The following is an 18,255-nucleotide window of genomic DNA, read 5'->3' as shown; positions in this document are numbered from 1 at the left end:
ATCGGTGAGGCAGCTGCGATGCATTTTCTGACACACGTGAAAAGAGAATGAAATGAAATCACTGGAGCTGCATGGTAGATTTCTATCACATCCTATTTAACCCTGAATTGATAATGTTGGCTTTAATCAGTGTTCTGTCATGCAGCTTGCTTTCAACTGTTGTTGGTCTGTATCCAAAATTGATGCTTGGAAAGAGCAAAACAGATAGGGAAGCAGACAGATGTTTTTCAGTGAAAATTATAGGCTGTTAGGCAAAACATGGAGCTGTTTTGCGCACTGCTTATTGAATATTGCAAAATATCTAAATGATTTAGCAGCTGTTAACACCTGAATTTTTGTCAGTTGGGCCTGGGGTTTTACTTGCAGAGTCTGGCCAGACAGATATGTACCTAACACACTCACCCACACACACACCACCTCTCCTTCTTTCCCAGTGTGCGTCTTGTGGGAGGCCATTAGAGAGGTTTGCTAAAGTCACTATTGCTGCTGTAGGAGACAGCCTGCAGGTGTCTGTTTGAATGCATCATCAATCACCCCTGCCCAGGAACACAAGTCCATTTCCACCAACGTCCCAGCCCACTGTAACATTCACTTTCCTCATCACACCAGCAGCAATTAACAGCAAGACAGAGTTTGTTGTACTATACAGAGAGTTTTAATCAATGTTAGAAAACAAAATGCAGTCAAGAGCTTATAAAATAACCTCTGAGAGCTCTTCAGCGCTCGTTAGTGTGGGTATGGGAGTCACAATAGAAAGAACAGGCTTTCTTTGTTGAACATGTCAGTTGTGATATGTACAGTATGATATTTCCCTTGAAAAGCAGTTAGGGAAAGAGGAAACCCGAAATTATATAGGACACCAATTTTCTGTGATAGTCTCTCAATGAAGTGGGCTAATCATACAAACTTCAGTATTAATATTCACTTACTGACAATAATGAAGTAGAACATGATGATGTAATATTGATTTAAAATGACAGATTTCAATGGCCCCTGATGATGAAACACAAAAACATGACTCAAAAACCAAATCACAGTGATTTCTCTATGCATCAAAATATACACTGTGAATTACAGGCACTTATGAATGAGTCTGTATGTAAAGCCCTCTTCAGGTACCACAGACTGTATAATAAAGATGGACAACATGACAGCTCTCCAGAAGACAAGCCAAAACATTGCAATCGCTCACTAGTAGCTGGCTGCTGTATACAGAGTTTCCTCACACATTCATGTATTTAATATTTGTATTGTATTTAATATTTAAACCTCTGTTGCCATGTATTGATTTTCTATTTTTGGAACTGGATCATTCATTAGCAGCGCTACTGGAATATGAATACCTTTCAGTTGCTGATTGCATTCTCGGAGCACAAAGTGTACTCTGGGCACAGAAGGAACAGCAGAACGTCAGGCGCATGGACAGTAAAACTTAACTGCTAATTGCACAGGGTCTAAAAGTCAGAGGCAGATGCCCCTCTCATCCTTCGATCTGATCAGCTCTGACCAGACTGACAGATTACTTATCCAACCCATGACTCAAACTCCTCAAACTGCTGATGAGGGAAAAAAGAACAGGATGAGTTCCACCCATGCTGCGTTCACTGACCCACAAAAATATCTGAATTTAGAGGTGGACACAGAGTTAAAAAAAAAAGAGGCACACACAGACGAGTTGAAAATAACGGGAAGTTGCTGACCCCAACCCCTCATTGCCACACATAGACACAGACATCTAATTCTGTGGGAAACACTGGCATAGCTCATAAAGCCTGCACGCTTCATGTTAGCAGATGGGACATAGGACAAACTAAATAAATCAAAGTACATTTCACATAAAGTTTTCCCAAAAACGAGATCTGTCTTTTAAGCAGTTCTTATCATGCTGATGTATGATCAACTGTTTGTTTTTGTGATAAGTTTCAGTGTATGGGGTTATTTAATGCTATATAAAGGGAGACTGATGACATGATCGATAGCTGTGAGTGCCTACGATGGTGCTGCTCGTGATTGATTGGACGGCGAGAACTCGATACAGCAGAGACTGTCACTGCGCAGACTTTGGCTCCAAATTACGTCACCTGTGCATGATTGTAACAGCTGTATCGGGGATATTTTGGATTCATTTTTGTAAATTGAGAGGAAGTAACAATGCTTTGTCCATCATTATACACAGTCTATGTTTATGATAAAAACACTTGGCCTAAAAATATACATCTCCTGTATTTATCATTCAGCATGTGAACAAATGATTACCAAAGTAACATCATGCTTAAAGTATGAATATCTTTGTCATCTGCAGGAATATCAAATGGATATGGGTGCTTTCTTTTGACAGTTCACAGTAAGTGAACACAGACATGTAAGATGTATGATCTTCACTTAACAGTGCTTTCTCAAATGCCTCAGCTTGCTTTTTGAGGATCATATTGCTGCATAGCATGGATCAAAATCCACAGTTTAGAGGTGAATATGCTCTATTTTTGCACTTTAAAATGATCTTTGGTGAGAACGTAAACAATTGCACCAGAACAAAAAGTAATGCTTTAAAGTCTTGTAGCAAAATGAGAGAAAAAGAAACACACATCATCTCCGTACAAATATATATTTACCTGATTAGGAATCCTACAACTAGTTGTCAGATAGCATGGATTATGATAACTTGCCCTGCCTTCACACTTTACATGGCAAACAGTGCTCACAATAAGCAAGCTATGATTCACTATAGCCACTCCCCCGCTGAACAGTGAGGACAGATAATGCAGTGTGCATTGCAGTGTATATTACAATAGAGTTACTCTTTAGGATCCCTTTATGATATTGATTAACTGAGTAATGAAATAACAAGCAGCTGCAAGGAGCGGGGTGATCTGGGGTTGAAACACAGGCGAGACAAGCTAAAATACGTGGGTTAAGGTGGATAAGCATCAGTGTATCTCTCTGGTCCCAGACATAAGGCACATTAATAGGGTGCATAGTGTTGTCTCCAACGCTAATACCCTTAAATATATAAAAATCGGCCTGAAATCACGTCTGGTAAATTCAACATTTTGCAGCCTACACTGTACATGAGCATCTTCCCCTATTGAGTGCAGGACACATGTGCCCCTCAGTCTGCAGTCTATTCATTCAACTATCCACCTACCCACCTATTCATCCATCCATCTATCCACTGTTAAACAGCGCCCTACCACTGCTCCCAGCTGAAGTCATCCCCGCCTCCAAACACGATAAAGAAACCCAGGATGGTGAAGAAGATGACAGCGTTTCCTGTCATCACCAGACCGCAGGCTCCCCACTGGATCTGTGGAAGAAAAATATTTTTACTGTATCAGACCAGAACAAATCCATCGTGGTACAGAGTCCATCCTTTAAGACACAGTCCAAGAGACATATACCAACAACTGACACAGTGCAGACAGTATCTACATAAACTAATAAAAGCCAGTGATGGTGACTGTGTTTGCAATATGGAAATCAACCTCCAAAATATGTTACTGCTGGTAGAGAAAACTTACTGTGTTAGTGCGGGCCAGCACAACGGGAAGCCCAAAAGCTGATACCACAATGCCAGTTGTTAGGAAGTAGGCCAGCTCTCTGCATGCACTGGAGGATTCAGTGTCGTCACTGAGGCGTCTGGCTATGAAGGTTGGGATGGGGCTTAATATGTAGAAAATCAGAACAAACAGCGGCCAGTATACCCTACAGAACACAGGTGTGGAAAAGTTAAAAGGATGCTTCAGATTTTTGGACATAAGATGGCATGACTTTTCAGTTTGAAACAGAAGCCCACTTCTGCCAATGCAAAGGAAAAAAAGATCTTCCAAGTCATTATAGTGAGATACTTCCTCGAAATAATGAGTTAGTATCTCAACATGATGAGAAGCTTTCTAAAAATAGTTACCTTGGAACTCAAATAATGAATATTGTTTCTGATTATTTAAAGATACTAATGTATTATACTGAGAAGGTTTTTTTATTATTTTGCTAAAGTTTGTCATTATTTTGCTAAAGTTTGTCATTATTTTGAGAAACCAAGTCATTATTTTGAGATGAGTGAGTCATTTTGAAAGTCTCAATTTTTTCTTGATATACAAAGTCATTATTTTGAATTTTTTTTTTTTGTTATTTTTTAAAATTCTTATTATTTTGAGCTAGCAAGTCAATTATTTTGACATACTAAGTCATTTTTTGACATTTTTAAAGTTTTTGTTATTTTACTAAAAGATCTCATATTTTGAGAAATAAACCCATTATTTTGAAAAGGCCTCGTTTTGTGACACTAAGCTGTTATAACGGGAGTTTCTTATTATTCTGAGAAAAATTTCCATTATTTTGAGGTTTCTTAAAGTCTTGAAATACAAAGTCATTAATCATAGAAAGTCCATTTTTTCATCAAATAGGTGGAGATGGGCTTCCATAGTCAATACAAAGGTACAAATTCAACAAAATAAATATATAAACAATGCATCAAGCAAATCACTAAAATAATTAACCATTTTATAACGAAATGAGACACTCAGCACAGCTCACCTGTGATGAGAAATATTACGTTGCCAGTTAAAACGATGTCCCCTGTGACTATCGAGGGGATTTCATGGGTCTATGAAATTAACCCACGATACCTCAGCCCAGTTATCTCAGCTTGAGCTTGCATTTTTTTTTGTTTGTTTGATTATTTGTTTTTTCAACAAAAAAAACTGCATAACACACTGAGAGTGTGGGGTTAATAGTGGGTATTCAGGGTGCAGCAGCTCTCTCTTTTGAGATGCATTGTGAAAAATGTAGGATTCAGTATTTCGGGAGCTTAATCCATAAAAAGGAGACATTTTTTAAGATTCTGCTGCATTGACTTTGACCTCTTAAAAGTCCCTGAACTTTAATGAAGTGCAAAATTCAATTGCCAGAGCATTTTAAGTGATTTGCTGTTGTTGATATCTCTCTGATTAACTGGAGAAATTCCTTTAGGCCTCAGTTTAGCATGCTAAGTCACGTCTGTGTCATGCAGAAACATTTATACTTCGATAAAACATAAGACCCTACCCATACTGTTCCAGTGCACATCCCAGGAGAAGAAATGTAAGTCCAATGGCACCACTGAAGGACAAACCAACAAGTGCTGGAAGAAGACAGACATTACATTACATTATAATGGCAGCTTTCATCCAAAGTCATAGTAAAAAAAAAAAAAAGAAACAAAAAGCTAAGCTGGTTAAACTTGCTATGTAGTTTGTTTGTATGCTAAGTCAACAATTAAGATGAATTTACAGTGAAATATAGCAACATCCTAGAATGTTAACAGTTTGATATCTTAATAACGGAACTATCGTTAAGTAGTTTACAACAAAACTTAATCTTCTTAGGCAGTGTTGTTACGGTGGCTTTCGAAATGATTCAGCAGCGGTTTACAGAAAGTGGAAAACTATGCTAACACTTTTAAAAGCTGCGCGTAACTTATTGAACGTAGCTCTCAGCTTTCGACTGATTCATAACCGACTGCTGTACAATACCTTTAATGCCGGCCATTGCGATAAATGGGTAAAAGTTTCTCTTTGAATGTTGCGGTGTTCTTTGTGTATTGTTTATGTGCTCGAGCTCTTCTTCTTGGCAGACGGACTTCCTGCTTCCTCCATCGGAGTTTCCTTCTTTGTGGTCAGGTGACGGTCTTAAAGAGACAGCTCAGCGCCGAGTCCGCCTAACATTTAAACATCACCAGAAACGGTGTTACTGCACGTGCAGACACACCTGAACGTGGCCAGGTGCTGCCGAGAGCCGACTCCTAATCTCCTGTCAATAGCCGTTTATAGGCTGATTGATCTGATGTTCTTGTCGATCAAATACAATTTTCTTTCCCAAGTTTATTGCAGTCCCTTGTGTCAGGGAGCACAAGATCATGCAGTCCTGGGGGCTCGATTTACACCCTTGTGACGTTAGTATGTGTACATTTTTGAGCTACGTGGGCTGTACTTGATATTATATTTGTATTTATACTTATAGGCCTACTCCTCTACGTTTCAAATAGGAATATGTTTTATTGCTCCACAACTTTTATGTTCATATTATCAGACCCTAGACAAGCCCCCGCCTGATACAAACAACAACAACAACAACTACTACTACTACTACTACTACTAATTCTACCAATAAGAATAATAAAATTAATACTAATAATAATGATAATAATAATAGTAATACGTAATAGTAGTAGTGGTATCATATTTACTTTATTTATTATAAAAAAGAAAAAAGCTACAAACAATAATGATATGAATAACAAGCGATGAGATAATACACTATGTGCAAATAAGCAAATTTAGACGTCTTCATGCTAAATCCCACTTACATATATATATATGTGTGTGTGTGTGTGTGTGTGTGTGTGTGTGTGTGTGTGTGTGTGTGTGTGTAAAATCAACCATACATAATGGACACACAGTATCTGTATAAGCAAAGGGTGTTTATTATTTGGTATTTTTTGTGTGAGTGTATTCTTGTTAAGCTTTATTCTATCCTTTTTGTAGTAGACTAGTGTCTTATAAAATATAAAGCCTGTTACATATTTAACTACCCAACTGTAGTTCAAATAGGTTCCTGCTTGACCAGCTATGACATGAAAATTTAAGTGCTCACACATATGTATCAGTAATAATAATCAGATAACTTACAAACACTCACAGGAGCCATTTCCTACATAGCGAGTACTTTCACTTTTGATACTCTAAGTGCTGATAATACTTACTGTTCTTTTGCTTAAGTAACATTTTAAAAGCAGGACTTTTACTGTAATAGTGTGTTTTCACACAGGTTTATTCTTCAGCAAAAGATCTGAATATTTCTTCCACCACAGTATATATAAGTGGTACAGTATTTATAGACTGAGTCAACATTTAATTATTTGGTTTTGAAGAGGATTTCATGTATTTGTTGTACATGATTTGAGCCTTAGTCTTTACTGAAGCCTGTGGAAATATGTTCCAGTAATATTGTAAATAGGCCCCCTTTTTAACAAAAGACATTTGATGTGTTGCGATAAAAGCACAGTGTGTAAATAATGAATGGAGTGACTCATTTTGTATGTAGCTGCTTTTGTATCAGGGTCCAGGTATTGTGAATGCTAACACATGCTGTCACACTGTCACACTGTCACACTGGGACACTTGAATGGAACAGAGTCATCATTAATGTTATTTGTAGTACATGTTTTTTTTTTTTTATGACAAATCATAATGTCTGCTGTAGAAAAAGAGCATATTATGGATTTTGCAAACTAGTGATCCATTTCCTGTACACAATGTCCTCTTCTCATTAGCACATTATTGAATATTGAAAATAATACATCTGTCTGTATCTGGGAAAAAAAAAAATATATTTTTTTCACAAACTGCAATCTCTAGCTGAATTTTTTTCGTTGAACTAAAACACACAATAGGATGTCCTCAGATGAACCAGAACTAAACCCAGTGTGTCTGCCTCTTGTTGGGCTGCAGGTTCAATGTAATATGGAGATGAAACCAGAAAAAGGTAGAGCACTTCAAAGGGCATGTGTGATCACAGAGCTGGAGCAGATGTTAGTGGACTGATGCCGCTACTGGCCAGATGGATTTCCTGTAGCCACCAGAGCTGGATAATTCTCTTTTTAAATGTTACAGCTTAAATGTCACCAGCACAAAACAAGTTTTAGTAAAAGGAAGACCAAACTAATACTCCACAGGGGGGCTGAGATGTTATCTTGTTTACATCTAATACCACACTATTCTAATGTTGTTCTCTGTAATTTTCAGAGCAGTTACTCCTGATATGAAAAGATGTGTTTGTTTCTACACTCCAGCAAGTTGTCGCTCATCCTCCAGCAAAACATAATCGACTGCAATTTAAGCTTGTTATTAACTGATGAGTTTTAATTTCCCTGAATAAAGGATGATCCAAATATTCATCTGAGGCTCCATGCGAGGAAAAACAGCTCAATGGATGGGTCAAACTATGGGATTTTCACCACAGTTCAAGTCCTGTGTTAAACCAAAAGTCACTGTTGTTTAAATGTAATTTTAGGCAATTTAGGAACAGTTGTCACGTACTGACGTCTGTCATGTAACATATTTTGGTTGTAACAAACATAGCTCAACCCAAAATATGTTTTTTCTAAACCTCAACAGCAAAAGCAACAGTTGCAATCTGCCATTAAACAAATATAAGATGAAGCAACAGTTGAGGCAGGAAGTACCATGTCATTTCAATCAGAAATTGGTGCAGAAAAGGCACAAACCTGTGCATTAAGAGTCACCAGAAAGCAGGAAATAAATTGCTTGAAGCTCAAAATTTCACAGAGAGGAAATGAAACTGCAGTGGTAGAGCCACATGCTGCTTTTAATGAGACATTATGTCATTATAGATCTATTTTGATCACAAGAAGTGCCGCTGATTTTTAAAACCCTGCCGCTTCTTGCCAGTGACTCGTTGGTTTAAATTATACTTAGAGCAATTACAGAAAACACAAAGAAAAAGACGTACGTTTTAAAAAAACCAAAACCTTTTAACAAGATGTGAATACACAGCGTGTTTGCTGCTGTATGTGACAGACACACAAACCACATTAGAAACCAAAAATAAAAAGCAGTTTAATATGGAACAATCTTTCAGCCTGAAATGCAAACTCCTGCATAAGCAGCTACAATTGGACTTGAAGCTCAGTTTATACAAAAATCTGGAAAGAAAAACAAAAAGGGCATTTTTTAAGCAATGATAGAGTAACATGGAGTAATATGGGAGGAATCATGTGATAACTGAAGGGCCGCTTCGACCCGTCCTGTGATGGAGCTGGGAAATCTTCAGAGCGATGGTTGCCAGGGGTGCCAGCATCACCTGCTCCAAAGAAGGGTGATATGGTGAGAGACCTGAGCACCTGGCTGCTAAATGCCAATGATGCACTTTCTCATTAAATGTAAACTATAAGCAGTCATATACTGCTGACTCAAGATAATCTACGGACCTTGTTGTGAGCAGTTTTATACAGGATTTTTTTTCTTTCTACAGAACTACACCCGCAAACTGTATCATCGTGCAGAAGTAAGCATGAATCTACTTATGGATAAGAGGCTCATGCTCTTGACAGCGTGAGATAAAACATTAATGGCGTCCTTCTTGGCTGAGCTGTAACATTGGCAAACTCAACAGTACTAAGTTAGCTAGCAGTAGATGCACACTTCCTTCTGCGCTAAAACAATGGCCAACTCAAACCAAAACAATCTAGATTGATAAGTAGCACTTCAGCTATGAGGGAAAATATAGATTTTTGATTTTGAGGGGAACTGTCCCTGAGCCTGACCATTTCCTCTCAGAATGAGGTATTTTACCTGTGTGTCTTCAAAGATTTGCTCCTTCTCATAGCTGTCTATGTAGATTCGAACTGTTGCTCCATCACTTCCTGTCCCACTGAGTCTGTAGATGATCCGAGAACCATCAGAGAAGATTATCCGCAGACCCTGCAGCACAAAACAGCCCACTACAGACTATTTGGAGCTTTAAACATCAGCAGGCACAGCTGAGTAGCAACAATGCTTAAATAGTTCAAATACCTAATGAACACCGGTTAAATCCAGTATACAGAAAAACGTTATTATCATAGAATACAGTTCAGTGTCTGCCACGCACCTGGTTTCTGGAGATGGTGCTGTCTACCGGGTCTGTGTACTCAAAGTTGTCTGCTTTTTCTACTTGGTAGATTTTGTCCTCCACAGCAAATCTCTGCTTCACAAAGGACTTGTCAGCGATCATAATCTCCAAATCCTCCATCATCTCACAGGCTGCATCTATGTCTACGTTCTCATAGTCGTATCTGGGACAAAAAAAAACCAACTGGTATTAATTACAGAATAAGTATTCTATTGTTGTACAATTGTATGCAGTTATATTATTTTGATGAAGGTGGAAAATACAATCCAAAATTTGCTAATGTAGCGGTTTTTAAAACAATTGTTTGTAACTAGTGTCAGCAGAGAGATTATTTGTATGACAACTAAGTTTTTTTCCCCTTTTTTTACACAATGGACGGAAGTAAAAATTTAGAGAAGCACTGAATGGTAATCGTCTCTTTAGTTCAGTGAAAGAATATGTAATGGCACATATATTCCACTAGATGTCTGTCATGTCCTATGTGTATCTTCTTTAGCTCAGGTTGTATATCTGATAAATAATGTACATACATTGACTTTGTTTTGGCCATTAGTGGAGATTTGGGAGGAAACCTCCAAACATAAATGTCAAATGCCTCATCTTCGAATAGAATTGTGAAGATGTCTGACCAGAAAGTCACTAAAAAGATATTTCATTGGGACACTGCAAGTTCCTCCCTGGGCTGATGAGTAAAAAACAATATGTTTAAAACAATATTTTAATTAACAACTTGTCACTCGTTTTCCAGAGCAGGTTACTTTGTGATATCTAGGAGATTAGGGAAAAATGTGTCTTGTTTGTAGAGAAAAAGGGTCAGTTTATGTAAAGTACAGAACAAAAATTACAAAGTTATTGTCTCATAGAGAATATTAGTGTGTCATTAGCCCCGGAGACTGGCAAGTTTAATGCCACTCCAGATTGCAGGCACACAAGGGATGAGCTTTTTAGTAAAATGACATCAATTTGTATCAATTACTGTTGGCTGATTGACAATAAAAAACTTTTCACTGTGTCCCCTCACAATGTTGAAATATAATCTATGTCCTTTAAATAATGCACATAGTTTTTCTACTTAGAAGTAATTTGGCAACTGATTATTCTTCTTTTTTAAACTTTTGCTGTCTTTTTAAAAAATTTTGACATATGATAGAGCATAACTCTGGGCAAACAGTACAGGTGTGTCGACATCACACCTGGTGAAGTAGTTTCGTCCATATTTCAGCCAGTGGTCCTTAAGAATATCCTGCACACTCTGCCTTCTAGCAGCAAGAATGGACAGCCATGCCAGCACGGCCCACAGCCCATCCTTCTCACGAATATGGTCTCCACCTGAAAGAAGATGTGTAATTATGTTTACCAGTGAAGAAAACCATGAGAATTAAATAAGATGTTAATTTAAACATTTTGATGTAATAACTTGTCATAGAGATACAGTACCTGTACCAAAGCTTTCCTCTCCACACAGAGACAGTCGGCCTGCGTCCATTAGGTTCCCAAAGAACTTCCACCCAGTGGGAGTTTCATATAACTCTATTTTTGTCGCCTTGGCTACTCTGCAGGAACAACAGAAGTGAAACTCTAAAATAATAATATAAGTATTGTTTTTATTAATGTCTTCTTTTATATTTTTAAATGCCAAGCAAAACACTTGGCAGGGAAAAATGTTGGCATTGTATGTTTTTGCAAACCTTGGATATGTTACATAGGTACGCTATTATGTAGCAGATGCTACGCAGATGGTGAAGTCATGAAAGTCATGTTTTGGGTTAAAATACCCAGTTTTAGGGACACAATCTCTGCTGAAAAGGCTGATATTTCTATGTGAAAAACAGTAGCTTTTTGTGTCACTATCCCTGTAAGAACATCATTGACAGATTGTTTCAATTCACCCGTGTTTGGTGCCTAAAAAACACTGGAAACATAGCTATGACATGCCAAATCACAACTGGTTTTGTTGTTTGATGATTTGCAGAAATGTACAATGCCAACATATTCTACTGATGATTGGGTTGCCAAAAGTACCGCAAGTCTTACATGACTTAACATAAAAAATCACTGTCTCATTGGTTTGCCAGTGATGTAAGCCAGGCTGTGTTTTTACCTGTCTAAGGCTGCGCTTGTGGGCATGCTGCGGGCGAAGCCTCTCACCCCTGTATGCTGGAAGTAAGGGATGCAGAAGATGTTGTCAGCAATTACAGCCACAGAGTCAGGCGGGGTGACGAAGAAGCCGCGCTTACCGAGGATCATGTTACGGTCCTAAAAAGCCAACACATAGACAGAGGTCAGAGGTCTAGGCCTTTGGTTCAGCCCTTCCAGACGTGAATGTGAAATATGCTTTTGTGTAATAGTACACGCACCCCGTCACCATCAAATGCTGCGCCAAAATCAAACTGTCCATCTCTCATGCTGTCAACCAGATCTGCAGCGTAGGTGAGGTTAGGATCCGGGTGTTGACCCCCAAAGTCCTCCAGTGGGACACAGTTGATGGCAGAGTTGACAGGGCAGCCCAGCTCCTCACAGAGGATTCTCCTCACATATGGTCCCATCACTGGGGAGCGGACAGAGGTAACATAGACAGTGCTGAGAGAAGACTGGAAAAAGACAATGATGAACTACTGACGTTTTACAAAATGGCACCATCAGCATCTGAAAGTGTTGTGTTGCTCCAATAAACCCTTTGAAACTGAGAAAATTTGCTTAATTTCTTTCATATACACTGAAACAAGGCAAAGAACAACTAAGAGATTATCCCCAAAATAACAAGAAATTAGTAAAAGTACAAGAAAATTAGCTGAAAACTGGCCAAAAAAAGTAAACAAACCAACAATCTAAAAAGGAAATTACATGAAAAAGTGATTACAATTTTTTTTTTTTGTAACATAATCTGAATATTTAATTGTGGTAGCTATAAATATAGTGTTATAATTACAATACAGGTGGTTGCAATCTACAGTCCTCACTGGTAGCTGCTACTAAATACTCCTAAATATTGCACACTGGACCATTAAAATGACCATTAGCTTAGCTTAGCACAAAGACAGAAAAGGGAGAAAAAACAAACCAACCTTTGTCCAGAGGTAATGAAATCTGACTATCACCAAAAATGACTTTTAAAATATTCATCAGTAATGTTGAAATGCTTTAATTTAGAGTGACTGAAATGGGGAGAAAGTCAGGGGCCACACTGACAGGGGTGTGGTATCTTGTGAGAATGTGCACCCTATAAATAACAATACTCATGACTTCCTATGAAGAGGTGGTGAGGGGGATACATGAACTGTTCAACCGTAAAGTTTCAGTTTCAGTGTTTGGGAACTCTCTAAATAGATTTGGTAACCTGATCATAATGAATCGTTCTAAAGTCAACAGTTCCTATAACCTCACGCCACCTCCAACATTATGTCAAAGCCCAGAACAACATTTTCTTAACTTGAAATGCTCTCTGTCAAATCTGATCACTCTACTCATGCTCATCAATGATTGCATATAGTAAATGTCTGCATATGGATAGCATTGTAATTCCTAGGCACATGTTTGACATTTGCATGATCTTTTGTTGATTCCACAGACAGAGAAGCCAAACAGATTCTCGTGTACTGACTGGTGGCTTGATTTGTGCGTCACATCTGACCTTAAGCAAACATTGACGGAACATGAGCATCATGTTGTTCTTCCTGAGGACCTATGACTTAGTAAAATCAAAAAGTCACATTGAATATGAACTCCAGTAATCTGATATACTGCCCTGTGTGCAGCGGTAGAAAGCAACCAAATACATTCACTGAACTATTGCACTTAAGGGGTAAGTTCAATATTTTTGAACCTGAATCCCATTTTCCCATGTTTTGTGTCTAAGTGACAAATGGGTGCAATTTTTATTATTTTCTTTTTATTTTGGGCCAGTATTAAGTGAGAGCGCTGCAGCTGGCAGTGGAGAAACAAGCTGCAATGTAACCACTAGGGGCAATTGTGCACCTTCAATTTATGTCCACTAATATTTCTTGTTTTTGCCACTGGCTCAGATCAGTATCATTAGTGTTTGACAACATTATGGAAAGGACCCTACAGACACAAACCGTTTTGTTAAGGAGTAAAATTCTTTTTGTTTTACTAGAAACAACCTTGAAATCCATCAACAACCTCACAGATTTAAATAAACAGTTATGCTATTATCGTGAGACACACGTCATTCAGAGTCAAAAGAAACAAAACATAATTCACGATTAACTATTAATTAATTTTGTTATATGTGATAACATGCTGGCTCTATACATGTTGAAATTACAGTTTGAATTTAAATGGAATCTGGTGGGATGGCGATAGTGATTTCAAGCCTGTTTCTGGTTAAACATAAAGGATCTCACTCTTTAAGAAAAAGGTCGACCTCTGTAGGAATCCTTCCAGTCACGTTGTCAGGCACTTATATTAATAATCAAGCCTGTCAGAGGCAAAACAAGCATTTTCAGTGGAGGTACACTGAGGGTGCATAATTGCCCAGAGTGATTACATTACAGCCTGTTTCTTTGCGGCTGAGTAGAGTTACAGTGAATGATGATATTAGTAAATATCTGCTCACCTCCATGCATGGCATCTAGTCTTATCTTGATGTGGTTTTCACCAGAGAGGAGCTCCTTCAGAGCAGCAAAGTCAAAGATGTTCCTCAACAAGTTAGCGTAGGATTCCACAGAATCAACAATTTCCACTGGACACAACCAAAGATGAGAAAAAAAATTATACTTTCAGTCTAGGAATTTACATACCATTAAAGAAATTAACATGAATAATCACTGAAGAAAATATGTCATGCCAGAAATACATAAGTAAGTCAGATTTAACTGTGGAAGCATGCTAGAAAAAAAGGTTTGGGTTCCTTCACAAGTTCAAGGTAACACGTGTTGAATAACTTGTACATAAATGATCATTTTGCAGGTGAGGTATTTAACAGCGTCTTTTATGAATGCAACAACAAACTTACATTTTCAAGTAATGTTTTGACTGCTCTAACATCCATCCACACACCCCTTTTCTCTGTCATCGCCTCTATCTTTTCCCGAGTTGACAGTGTGACAGAATCATGCTGCACTTTACCTGTGAAGGGTTTGAACTTGTTCTCCAGATCAAACATCTGTTTGCCCAGTGTTGTCAGATCCACTTGCAGTCCGGGGCAGATGGCGAACTCCTCAATGGTCCTGCTGAGCTGAAAGATCTTGCTTGTGACAGCCTCCTTGGCTGGGCCTGGATGGAGGAGAAAATCTCTGAAATCACATTTGATATTTGCACATGTTTGCATACTACAGAACTACAGCTTTACACATTCAGCACATTTTTGATGTGCTTGACCTTTGTCCCCTTTTCACTCTGAAACTCCCAAACTGTGTCTGTGCTACGAATCTGAATGAGGCCTTGTACAGCCTTGTTAACTTATCTCGTAACACTGTTTTTCACTTGGCTGATACCCCTGCATGCTTCCTCCGCTTCAATTACCATACCTCCATTTGCAGTATTGAACTTAATGCCAAAGTCTCCATCAGGTCCACCGGGGTTGTGGCTGGCAGTGAGGATGATGCCACCAATGGCTTTGTATTTCCTGATTACACAGGAGATGGCTGGTGTGGACATTATCCCATGGTGTCCAATGATCACACGACCCACCTGAGGAAATGTCACACAGGTGTGTTTGAGTTGGCAGGCATGTGTGTGTATCTTAATTTATCTGAGTCGGGGGAGGGCAGGGAATATCAGGTTTGGTGTGTCATGCTTCTTCCTCAAAGTAAGTGGGACTAGAATTTCATTTAATGAATGACAGCTATGAAACATCAAAAGCAAGTTATATTGTGTTTAAGTGCATTTTAAATCCCTCTAATAATCTTACCAAGAAAGCATCAGAAGCTCAAAGGTTATGTAATTTAAACCCAGAGACCACAGAGAGCTCATTACTGGTGCTGGCAAAAGAGTAGAAAACACAACAGGGTACATGCTTTTCTATTTGAAGACATCAGAGTCGGCAGGAGCTGCAGTTACAGCAGCAACCAGCTGCTTTTATGGCTGAAAGGCTGCATTGATCCTTTAATTTCTCAGTTACTAGTTCTATCGTCATATTGCATTAGACTGTCTACTCTCACTGCCTTGCATTGCTTATGACTAACAGACACTGACCATTTATACTTGGCTAATCATGTTTTAAGTTGGGCTACTTAAAACATATTTTTAAGACATCATTGTGTTGTCAACTTGCATGATAAACACATTGTGAAAGGATAAAATAGAGGACACCAAAGAAAATTTTGGCATTGTACATTTTTGCAAACCACAAATACATTCCATTTGCATGCTTCAAACATATTGTATCAATGTTTTTAAAGTGATGTAGTGTATGCTGACTTCATCAGGAGGTGGAGGGGATGGTGGATGGCATGTCACCTAGGAGAGACGTCTGCCAAGCTGCAGAGTGCTGCAACAAAATCAGTTGTTTTTAAAAGAGTCATTGCTGTGTTTCCACCAGCATTTTAGCCTCCACATTTGGGTGTTTTGTAGTGACCCATTTCTGTTTTTACAGCAGTGATAGTGGCAGAAAAGTGTTTGTTTCTCACTGAGACTTGCTGCATTTCCTGTGGAGATCATATCCTCAAACTGGGTATGTTAAGATAAAACATTATCTTTTCGTGATAATAACCAAGTGTTAATGTACCTAAACTTAACCACATGTTAACCACAGCATTGTTGAAACAGAAAGTCTCAACGTATCCACTTCATAATAACATGCAAATGTAACATATTTGTGGTTGGCATAAATAAACAGTGCTAAATCTTATTCAGGCAATTGGGTTGAGAGTATCATTAGAAAACTGCACCTTAAAATGTATCCTTCCTTCTGGAGTTGTGCCTTTTGTCTTCATTTTAAAAAAAATTAAATTTATTGTATTTCATCAGAAAACTGAGCATCAGAAAGGCAGAACTGAGTACAATTTAATATGCGTTTATTTATTTATTAGTAATATTGTTACTGCAATATTAAATATTATGAAAACAATATTGTTGGGGGTTTTTTTTCATCATATTGTGCTGCCACAGTTTTAGGTTGGTAAATGCATCAGAAAACTGCTGCCAATTTCAAAATTCAATTGTTACCAAATGCAATTATGGAGAAGAGGTTACAACTCTGACTGGATATTTAATGCTAGTCAACATGTTTTGAATATTTAGTATCTTTCCAACAATTTAAAGCTTTTTTAACACAAAATTATTTAAAAATATATATATTTTTTTTTTGTGGGTTTTTTTGCTGCTTGCCCAAAAAAACAGCAACACACACGACCATACTCAAGATCCACTTAAAGTTGTTTTCAAGAGCTTTCAATTGTTTGACATTGGTTTCTTTAGCAGAGGGAGTTTGCAAAGGGGTCTGTTGACATATTGTGGCTCAGTAGCTCCTATGACATCATCCTTCTAGGACCTTTACTACTTCTGCTTAAGGAGGACTGTATAATATGGTTTAAAGCTCCGTTAAAGATGGTAAGAGCAACTTGAGTTGAGGTTTGTTTTGCCAGACATTTCAATGTCAACAAAAGATTCAATGTGATGCAACCAACATGTTTACTTTTCAATATATAGTACATTGATTTTATTGGGATTTCTTTTAAGATATAGCTACCTTTAAACTTTTAATGTCTGATTTATAATTGATTATTTATTATCTTTATTATTATTATTATTATTATATAGTATAATCATATATAGTATATAGTTGTTATTATTATTATATAATTAATATATTAATTATTATTCTGCTCTCTAAGTACAACCATGTGTCAAAGACTGCAAACTGAATACCAATAAGAGATGAAGCTGGTCCATCTGATGACAACAAAGAGACAATAACAGCTGACACATCCGTGCTCTCTCCCACCCACACACACTTGTACACGAGCACACACTTACCAGCATGCACACACAGACAAATGCACACACACACACACACACACACACACACACACACACACACACACACACAGTGTCACTGACCCCATTGGCAGCTGCCATCTGCACAATGACCCCAATAGCAGTTCGGTTAAAGAAGCGACCATCTCCGCCCACCACCACTGTTGATCCCTGGCGGTCACGCAGGTCAATGGAGGAGAAGATACTCTGGATGAAATTGTGTAGGTAGTTCTTCCTGGACTGGAATACATAAACCTTTTTCCTCAGGCCACTGGTGCCAGGTCTCTGGTCGGGGTAGGGGGCCGTAGGGACAGTCAGCAACTGCAGAGGACTGTTGTCCATTATTTCAAAACGAGAATCCAACTTAATGCAACAGCGTCGAGAGCCAGAACCTGTTGCTTAGAGGGAAACCCCCCCGTCAGTTGACATGGGGAAGCATACATGGGGGCAGAATGGGAGGGTATATTCTTGACTCCTCCTGTTATTTTGCTGCAAGCACGGGGTTACAGTGGTACTTCTGAAGCCCAAAATAACCTCTCAAACTAATGTGTGTGCAGAGGCAGAGGGAGTAACTGAAGACGCTCCTTCACACATGTGCAGGGAGATCACTGTCAAGGCTGCAGGCCCAGTCACAAAGAAGTGTGTGTG

At 38.4% G+C, this 18,255-nt stretch overlaps 2 protein-coding genes across 2 annotated transcripts; both read right to left on the bottom strand.

Annotated features, from left to right (window-relative positions):
• Window positions 1-632: 632 nt before the first annotated feature.
• Window positions 633-5,634, bottom strand: LOC121951789 (leptin receptor gene-related protein). The gene is made up of 4 exons (XM_042498261.1): window positions 5,511-5,634; window positions 5,044-5,119; window positions 3,519-3,702; window positions 633-3,304 (listed from the first exon to the last, which is right to left on the bottom strand). Exons 1-4 carry the CDS (start codon window positions 5,524-5,526, stop codon window positions 3,188-3,190), a joined length of 393 nt encoding a protein of 130 aa, XP_042354195.1. The 5' UTR covers window positions 5,527-5,634; the 3' UTR covers window positions 633-3,187.
• A 2,959-nt stretch (window positions 5,635-8,593) lies between these two features.
• Window positions 8,594-17,998, bottom strand: LOC121951630 (phosphoglucomutase-1-like). The gene is made up of 11 exons (XM_042498025.1): window positions 17,692-17,998; window positions 15,159-15,321; window positions 14,758-14,904; window positions 14,246-14,371; window positions 12,027-12,217; window positions 11,771-11,925; window positions 11,107-11,222; window positions 10,863-10,998; window positions 9,649-9,832; window positions 9,351-9,479; window positions 8,594-8,859 (listed from the first exon to the last, which is right to left on the bottom strand). Exons 1-11 carry the CDS (start codon window positions 17,947-17,949, stop codon window positions 8,770-8,772), a joined length of 1,695 nt encoding a protein of 564 aa, XP_042353959.1. The 5' UTR covers window positions 17,950-17,998; the 3' UTR covers window positions 8,594-8,769.
• Between the last annotated feature and the right edge of the window lie 257 nt (window positions 17,999-18,255).

This window comes from Plectropomus leopardus, chromosome 12 (assembly GCF_008729295.1).
Source record: "Plectropomus leopardus isolate mb chromosome 12, YSFRI_Pleo_2.0, whole genome shotgun sequence".
NCBI classification, from domain to species: domain Eukaryota; kingdom Metazoa; phylum Chordata; class Actinopteri; order Perciformes; family Serranidae; genus Plectropomus; species Plectropomus leopardus.
The sequence above is the reverse complement of the archived record's forward strand: the minus strand, read 5'-3'. Positions and strand labels throughout refer to the sequence as shown.

Coding starts and splice junctions, on each gene's coding strand:
- LOC121951630 (XM_042498025.1), bottom strand. CDS start 17,949: ATGGACAACAGTCCTCTGCAGTTGCTGACTGTCCCTACGGCCCCCTAC. Junction 9,833..10,862: donor GGACGAAACTACTTCACCAG/GTGTGATGTCGA, acceptor TTTTTGTCCCAG/ATACGACTATGAGAACGTAG. Junction 8,860..9,350: donor AAATCTTTGAAGACACACAG/GTAAAATACCTC, acceptor TCTTTGGAGCAG/GTGATGCTGGCACCCCTGGC.
- LOC121951789 (XM_042498261.1), bottom strand. Junction 3,703..5,043: donor TGTGCACTGGAACAGTATGG/GTAGGGTCTTAT, acceptor TGTGTTCTGTAG/GGTATACTGGCCGCTGTTTG. Junction 3,305..3,518: donor TGCTGGCCCGCACTAACACA/GTAAGTTTTCTC, acceptor TTTCTTCCACAG/ATCCAGTGGGGAGCCTGCGG.